The 9,053-nt window shown below is 41.0% G+C and overlaps 1 protein-coding gene across 1 annotated transcript; it reads right to left on the bottom strand.

The window, feature by feature from the left end:
• Window positions 1-609: 609 nt before the first annotated feature.
• On the bottom strand, window positions 610-3,321 carry LOC146504116 (lymphocyte antigen 6D). The gene is made up of 3 exons (XM_085184650.1): window positions 3,205-3,321; window positions 1,251-1,355; window positions 610-1,097 (listed from the first exon to the last, which is right to left on the bottom strand). Exons 1-3 carry the CDS (start codon window positions 3,254-3,256, stop codon window positions 1,018-1,020), a joined length of 237 nt encoding a protein of 78 aa, XP_085040776.1. The 5' UTR covers window positions 3,257-3,321; the 3' UTR covers window positions 610-1,017.
• Window positions 3,322-9,053: the final 5,732 nt, after the last annotated feature.

The raw sequence follows: 9,053 nt of genomic DNA, 5'->3' as shown, positions 1-9,053 counted from the left end.
CTTTTGCACAGCAAGGTAAGCGCAATAATGGTTTTTAATGTGGCACAAGTCCTAAATGAACCACATAATCACTTCGTGGCTGACTTCAGCCAACCTCCCATGATTTAATGAGCCTCTTTAAAATGGCCTTCTAGTCTGTATACAGTTCTGCGGTATTTTTATCTCTCCATCAACAAAACAATGCACAGTGCAGCAGTGCATTGTTTCTGAGAACAAGTCTGGCCTGTTGCATACTGTGGGTTCTTAACACCAACAGGTGTGACATATCTGAGAACAAAGCAGGATGCGTGAATGCTGCTAGGCGAGTGACCTGTGCCAACCACAGATCTGACTGTGTTTACATGCATGTAAAAAAAAGATTAAATGAAAAATCTTAAATCATTTGAGCATCGAATCATTATAGACCTCATGTTGAACCATTAAAAAGAGATGTTCGTTTTATGGTCCGTGGTTATCAGCTCAGTTTCACCTCACCCAAATGAAACCAGTGAGGGAGTCTTACAGTGGCCACATGGGGGTTGTGGGCGTGTGAAAATGTATGAAGATTTTAATGTGTGAAACAGGCAAGACACTTGTGCCCTGTAAGAAAAGACAGCTGAAACAAATTGATTAAGAGAACAACTTTTAATGTTTTTTTTTAGCAGTTTAAAAAAAATAGTCCAACTTTTATTACAGTGGAGATAGACAGTGACCCACATAGCATTGCTTATTGCTCTGACCCACTAAGTCACTCAGGAAAGGATTAAGAGGGTGTGGGTGTGTTTCGCCCTGCTTCCCGCATCTATTCATTAAGAAAAACAAAAAAATACAAGAAAATCCATGACCGTAATCACCAGTCATGTATTTGGGATCATAATGAATGAGAGCAAGTCAAACTCTAATCAAGTGTGCGTGATTTTGATAGATTCTGTTTGGGTAAATAAACAAATGACATTGCATTCAGATTAATGTAATTTCATTTTTTTCATTGTATTTGATTAAACAGAAAGTGAAAGTGACGGGAGGGGTGCTTCAGGCCTAGCACAAATCCTCTCTGCAACAGGTTGTGAAATAGTCCTCAGCACAGAACTCCTCACATGATCGAGAAATTCTGTCACCTGTTTAAAAAGAAAAAAAAAATACAATCACTAAACCATCTCAAAATCACACCATTGTTGGAATTGTATTATTTTACAAGATATAAGAGCGCACATATTAGATCATGAACATGAGAACAAACAAAATGAAAGTAGAAAACAAATCCTACGCACCTTTCTGGGTGGTTTTACAGTACTGCGCTGACAGTGGACAAACTGTCTTTGTCTTACAGCTTGTGTCATTTTCATCCACACAGATGTAGCAATTGAGAGTGAGCACTAATTAAAAAAAGGACAAAATCCATCAAAACATGTTACAATACTAAGACAACAGCCTTCATCTCAGTCAGGAAGTCCAGGTGTAATCAAATGATTCCCTCAGATCAAACCTATTTTCTAGCCCAATCAGAAGTTTGCTTTTAACCTTCCTCTCGTGTTAGGGTCGGCACCGACCCATTTTAAATTTCAAATGCATAAAAAAAATCACAAACATTTGTTTATTGTATCAAGGCTTTTTGACTTTGTCAGGAACCTCTATTTCTACAAAATAAAACAAAAAATATATATTTTCACTAAATTATAAAATGCCCTAGTTGAAATTATGACCTTTGTGTTGTTAGGGTCGGTTTCGACCCAGGTATAATATTATGAGTATAAAGCAATAATTAAAGCCAAAATTGAAATCATAAGTGCACTGTCAGCTAAAACATTGACAGCAAGCTCCTCTCCTAATCATATGAGCTTTAGGGGATTCTTATTTTGTGTGTTTTTTGCAGTATACCTGCACAAAAACAAAACAAAATAAAGACGGGACATGTCAAGAATTCACTCATTTGAGTGGCCATTTGACTTCCAGAGTGCACATTTACAATTTGCAGCATACAAAAATGAGAAGAAGATTCACAGTGAGCCAAGTTCTGCATCATATTTTTGGTGAAAATGAAGGAGAGGACACAGAGCAGCATAAAGATTCAGATGGGCAGGTTTCTAGGAGGAAGATAATGTGGACTATCATCCAGAAGACACAGACACATCTGATCATTTTCTGGGCAACGATGTCACTTCACACATTTGATATCATTTTGATTCAGGAGTCCTCAGATTTGACAACAGAGAGACCAGACCGAGGTCTGACAAGCTTGCTCCCATCAGGGATGTCTGGGAGAGATGGGTGCAGCTTCTTCCCCTGATGTTCATCCCAGGGCCAGAGGTAACAGTGGATGAACGTCTTGTCCACTTTTCGAGGAAAATGCCCCTACCGGCAATACATACCCAGTAAGCCAGGAAAATACGGCAGAAAAATCTGGGAAGCCTGTGATGCAAAAACCAACTATGGCTGGAATGTACAGATTTTCACAGTCAAAGCTGTGAGTGGCACCCCTGAGAAGAAACAATGAAAATGTGTGGTCCTCGATATGACCACTGGACTGCAGGATCACAATATCAGCTGTAATATTTTATTTTATTTTTTACCAGATATGACCTCGGACAAGAACTTCACAAAGGAAACTTCACAAAGATGTAGCTGTATCATTGGGAAGTGATAAAAAGCCCACAATTACCCACGACTATAACCAAAAGAAAGGAGGAGTGGACTTTTTCTTTTTTTCAGTTTATATTAAAGGTCTACTGCTAAAAAACAACAATTTTTTTTGTCTTTTCTTGATGTAAATATCTATGGGTCAGAATTGACCCGTAACACCATAGATGTCATTTTAGTAATTAATCTTAAAATGAAAAAAATCAATAAAACAGATTTATTTAAGAGATGTGTCCTATACCCCTCAGTAATAGTCAGGTAACACAAAAACCTTTTATTTATTAATATGATTCTCTTGAGGTCAATTTTACAATTTTTTTCAATTGAAATCGAGTGGTATAGTGACAAAAAAAGACCCACAGGCCCACACCAAAAGCATTAAAACCAACATTTTCATGGATAAGGAAGCCTAACATGATAACCAAGAGATGAGAAACAAATTGGATGATCACTTATTGTTTTTAGTGTATTTTATAACTGATTTAATTCACGGGTCAAAACTGACCTGTTAACATAAGAGATGATAACAGAAAGCTAACACAAGAGGAGGGTTAAAATGGAATATAAGCTAGAATGACATGGCCTCACCTTGGGTGCTACACAGCAGCACGAAGAGCAGCGTAAGCAGCAGGACCTTCATGTTGTCAGATGGTATGTGGATAATCCTCCCGCTCAGGTACTTTTATACTAAAACACCACATACCAAACTACAACTGAGTCATGCACTTCCTTGTGATAAATGTGCCAGTAAATTATGTCTAATGTTTTTGTTTCAACTCTTTTGTCTCAAAGAAGAAGAAAGCGAAAGACTTTTTACAGTAACAGATTAACGTGGATTTTTTTTTTTTTTTTTTTTTGCAGAGTGTATAAGAGCTCCTAAAGTCTAGTTCAACCTGCTACTATGAATTATTATCAGTGTTGCTATATTTACCTTTGGATTTCTCTGATGAGATCTGTGATTAGTTTTGATCTATCTATTTGTATTTCAAAACACATATCCCACATCGAGAGAACACCTTTTCAGTTTTGTCCTTGTTTTCTTATCACCCAGTGTTCAAGGTTACTCTGCACTGCATTCATACTATGAAATGAGAGAACACTATTTGAGAGTCATTTTGTAAAGATTATTTTTAAAATCAATTTCTTGACTGGACTTTTTATTGTTCAGCTTTCAGCCTGTTCAGTTTAATCATGTCAACTGCTTTGTAAGGCTTTTTGTACGGTTAACACAAGAGTGATGTGAGTTAAATGCAAGTCAACATACAATAAACAACATTTATGATATGTAACAGACAATAGGCTGCACAAACGATTGACACAGCAACAGAAGCATCACCAGTCTGTTTGTGGACTATAGTTCTAAAGCACTTAGTTTGGCATTTCAGGTGTTCCCATATGAACATAAGCCAAATGTGACCATATTTGGGGAGTTGCGTCTCAGTAGGAATTCACCAAGCAGCAAACTTTACGGCTAAATAAAAAATCATGTAGTGGCTTCAAAGGCTTCAAAGTGAGTCAATCCTCATACATGCCAATGTTAAAGTTTTACAACATTAAAAACTTATATTAACAGGATGATCTATCTGACTCTCTTTGAGCATGGCTGGACTGGGACAAAAAAAGGTTGGTTTTAATCAGTTGGTACAGCTTACTTTTGATGCACTGAAGCATGTGACAATTAAAAGTCACACTTAAGCTCAGGTGTGGGGCCCCTCAAGGGCTGGTGTCCTGCAGGTCTGATTTATATGGCTAAATTATGGCTCAACATATCTTGAAGTTCTCCAGCGGCCTGGTAGTGAACTAATCGTTTGATTCAGGTGTGTTGACCCAGGGTGATATCTAAAACCTGCAGGACACTGGCCTAAGGGCCTGGTGTTCTTCACCCCTACTTTAGCTATTAGAAGTGGACAAAACTCATTTGCTAGAAATTGTACTTTTTTCCACCTTTTGCTCAAATACAAATCCTCCCAGCAAAACCGTCCTGGAGGGGGGAAAATGACTGAAGATTTCATCGTTAATATGTAATTAGGAGTTAATGATTTTGGATCCGAAGGATCATTAAGATACTCCACACTTAACGGTCTGCTGTTAATGATGCCATTGTCTCGTAAAGGAGTGTTCTTAGACTAGTTGTATCAAGCCTATTTGAGGAATTGTCTAGCATTGTTGTTAGTATGCTTCATACTGTCTGAATTTGGCGTTCCCAGATACCTCCCATATGGCTAGCTGATGGAAAATTCATTACAAATTTTCATAGCTGTGCGTTTCCATCTTGTCGTCAACCAACAAGAGTTTCTGAATTTCCATACAGTCATTAAGAACCTCTAATGATTTTATTTGTGGCATCACAGCTGCACAGTCAGCAAACTTTCTCAACTCACTTCCATCCTTGGAGCTTATTTAAGGCTAACTGTGAAGTTTGTCTCTAAAGCATTTTCTGTAGTGAAAAGATCTCCAAATAGCTTTTCCAGCACTTCCCAAGCTGAGTTGTATGCTTCATCTCTGCCCACTAGGAGAAATCCTTCAACCGCTCTCTTTGTGGGTCTACCGAGTTACTTCCTGAGATAATAGTCTTTCATTCTTTGAAATGTTTTTTCTTTCAATTATGGTTTCAAATGACAACTGCCAGACTTTTAACTTTAGAGGGTCATCAGTTTGACCTGAACCACTTTTAGACCTTCTTGATTTTGACCTTGATTTGGTACTTTGAGATCCGAAGCACGACCCAACATCTGGCCATGGCTCTTAATCACTATCTGCAAAGTCTCCTTGTAGCTGTTTTTCAGCTCTTTTAACAATGAATGAGGAAAGTGAAGTACATACATCTACTTGCGCTTTGCGTCTGAATCTGCAGTTTGTATTTGGTGTATCCATCCATCCATCTTCTTCCGCTTTATCCGGGGCTGGGTCGCAGGGGGCAGCATCCTAAGCAGAAAAGCCCAGACCACCCTCTCCCCAGCCACCTCCTCTAGCTTATCCGGGGGAACACCAAGGCATTCCCAGGCCAGCCGAGAGATATAATCTCTCCAGCGTGTCCTTTGGCGTATTTGTTCATAAATGGTTTGTACATCTCTGCAAGTGACATTATGTTGTTAATCACCTCATTCAATTCGCGCTCTGAAAGTTTCTCCTCTTGATCTCTTTACCCTTTTCAGTGTTCTTACTCTTTCACTTTTACAATCAGTCTGTAGTTAGAATAGAAGAATAATCCTTTAATTGTCCCACAAGGGGAAATTTGGTTGTAACAGCAGCCAGAAAGACACATATACAAACAAACAGTACACAGGACACAGAACAGAAACATACACAATTTTTTCTTACATATTTACATCAAGGACAATGGTTACTATAAACAGAGTAGTGTACAATAATTAAATTAAATAAAGTTAACTACAGATAAGAGGCAAACCCAGGTTGTAGTGCGAATCGGTTGATTAAATTATTGCAGTTACAGTGCAGATGTAAACATCTATGATTGTTGGGAGCAGTTCTGATTGTACAGTCTGACAGCTGCAGGGAGGAAGGACCCGTGGAAACGCTCCTTCATGCATCGAGCATGCAGCAGTCTGTCACTGAAGGAGCTCTGCAGTTCAGCAACATTTACATGCATGGGGTGGGAAGGTCTGTCCATCAGAGATGTTATTTTGGCCAGAGTCCTTCTGTCTCCCACCACCTGCACTGGGTCCAGGGTGCATCCCAGAACAGAGCTGGCCTTCCTGGTGAGTTTATCCAACCTCTTCCTCTCAGCTGCCGATAAACTGCTGCTCCAACATACAACACTGTAAAAAATGACAGATGCCACCACAGAGTCATAGAAGGTCTATAAAAGCACTCCCTGTACTCCAAATGACCTCAGCCGCCTCAGCAGGTAGAGTCTGCTCTGACCCTTCCTGTAAAGGGCGTCAGTGTTGTGGCTCGAGTCCAGTTTATTTTCCAGGTGAAAACCCAGGTACCTATAAGAGTCCACTATCTCAATGTCCACTCCCTGGATGTTCACCGGTGTCAGTGTGGTGAGTCTGCGTCTCCGGAAGTCCACCACCAACTCCTTGGTTTTCCCAGAGTTGATCAGCAGGTGGTTCTGCTGACACCAGTCTACAAAGTCCAGAGTCCACTGTCTGTACTCTGAGTCGTCCTCACCTGTGATGAGGCTGACTATGGCAGAGTCGTCAGAGAACTTCTGTAGGTGGCAGCGTGGGGAGTTGATGGAGAAGTCTGCAGTGTAGAGGGTGAAGAGGAACGGTGCCAGCACAGTTCCCTGTGGGGCCCCCCTACTGCAGACCAGCATTTCAGAGACACAGCCCTTTGTCCTCACATACTGAGGCCGTTCTGTGAGGTAGTCCAGTATCCACTTGGACATGTGGTGGTCCACTCCCGATAGCTCCAACTTGTCTCTCAGAAGTCGTGGCTGGATGGTGTTGAAAGCACTGGAGAAATCAAAGGACATGATCCTAATAGTGCTTCCAGGCTTCTCCAGGTGAGTCAGAGCTCGGTGCAGGAGGTAGATGATGGCGTCCTCCACCCCAATGCCAGGCTAGTAAGCAAACTGCAGCGGATCCAATGAAGACCTCACCAGGGGGTGCAGATGGTTTAGAACCAACCTCTCGAGGGTCTTCATCAGATGTGATGTCAGGGCTACCGGCCTGTAGCTGCTGAGGTCCTTGGGATGGGAGGTCTTTGGTACCGATACCACACAGGATGTCTTCCACAGCTGTGGTACTTTCCCCAGGGACGATGCTGGTGCAGCGTTAGCAGAGGGCGGGACATACACAGCTATCATAATCACGTGTGTAAACTCTCGCACTACTCTCTAGCAGCTCAATGTCCTTACAGCATAGTGTCTCTTTGATAGATAAATGCCCGAGTTACACCATCTATCGTTCACAAACACAGCCAGACCCCCTCCTCTCTTCTTTCCACTCTCCGTTGTTCTGTCGGCCCGGATCTGATGAAAACCATCCATGGCTACGTGTGAGTCCGGAGTTAGCCACGACTCTGTGAAGCACATCAGGCTGCACTCCCTGTAGCTCCTCTGATGTCGGGTAAGAGTCGCCAGTTCGTCTACTTTATTGGGGAGAGATCTCACATTCCCCATAATAATAGATGGAATTGCTGGCCAGTACCTCCTAACTTTACTGCGACGCCCGATCCCGGCCAGAGTACCGCGTCTCTTCCTCCTCACCTCGCGGGGGATGTTGGCTTGCTCGGTGGTAGGCAGGGCAGCGGAGGCCCAGAGGGCTAAAAGCCGATCCCTGCTCTAAACAATGGGAGGTTGGACCTCCACGTGCTCTCCAGACACAGATGCCGTAAAAAATGTAATAAAGAACACGATTGTCCATAAAATTCTGAGCTCCATTGTGGGGGACAGCAGTCCACAATAGAAAAACAAAAACAAGAAACACAAGAACAACAAAGAAGCATATATTAAAGAGAAAAAAGGACTCGTCAGGTCGGAGCTGCTGATGCTGGCTGCCAGCTCGGAGTGGTGCCGGAAGTTATATTATATATAGTTCTGTAATCTGCTCAGCAGTAAGCAGTAAGTGGTACAGCATATTGCTCTTCATGATCATTGTCAGCCATCTTGTGAGTCTAGTTAAATGTCAGTCAATGCACTAAGTTTTGATTTCAAAATACTTCTTTAAATTTATTATAACTTATTATATGTAACTTGAGTATTACTTTGGGATTACTGTTACTATATACTTTAGCTATAACGACTTTCATTCTTAATATATGTGAACTTTAACTTGAAGAACTTTGTAAACTTCACATGTAGTTTTACCTTAAGCAAACACACAAAACACTTTCATAAACTACAAAGCATCACTTTAAAGTACAGTAGAAATTAAGTAACCTTTGACAGATGTGTTATAGAAATTCACTGTGGATTTAAACCACTCTTACTGTACTTTTAACACTGCCCTTTGTTAATTTCCAATTTACTCCAGTTATATAATGTTGTTGCTATTGTGCTTGGCTGCTTGTGAGCGGTGAGCTTGTGTGATGGTGACCTCTTGTGTCGCACCACTGCACCGTCACTCACTGCTCTTCTTAATGAGCTTCTCACTGGCGCAGGCTGGGGCGAGTTTTCACTGCAACTCCGAAACAGAATCACAGGCACGGCTTCTTTTACTTATTGAACACCGTGAAAACTACAAACATAAAACACAAAAGATTTAGGCTATTTATTTAGTTGAAAGTAATACGTGTGCTTTAAGAAAATATTACCTCGTGGCCGCCTTCGGACGTTCTAGACAAATAATCTTATAGTCTTGTGCGTTCAAAATTAACATAAAAAGTAATTTGAACACCATATATTACAAATTTGCAGACTATTACAACACAATTATAACAAATACCTTCTACAGCTAGTGGATGAACCGCAGGCCTCACAGCTTCTTATAATCTTCTTAAAACCTCGCGATAATAGCGGGGCAACA

This window comes from Neolamprologus multifasciatus, chromosome 14, assembly GCF_963576455.1.
Source record: "Neolamprologus multifasciatus chromosome 14, fNeoMul1.2, whole genome shotgun sequence".
Taxonomy (NCBI): Eukaryota; Metazoa; Chordata; class Actinopteri; order Cichliformes; family Cichlidae; genus Neolamprologus; species Neolamprologus multifasciatus.
Note: the sequence above shows the minus strand (reverse complement) of the source record. Positions and strands in the feature narration are given on the sequence as shown.

Coding starts and splice junctions, on each gene's coding strand:
- LOC146504116 (XM_085184650.1), bottom strand. CDS start 3,256: ATGAAGGTCCTGCTGCTTACGCTGCTCTTCGTGCTGCTGTGTAGCACC. Junction 1,356..3,204: donor GCTGCTGTGTAGCACCCAAG/GTGAGGCCATGT, acceptor TTTTTTAATTAG/TGCTCACTCTCAATTGCTAC. Junction 1,098..1,250: donor CTGTAAAACCACCCAGAAAG/GTGCGTAGGATT, acceptor CTTTTTAAACAG/GTGACAGAATTTCTCGATCA.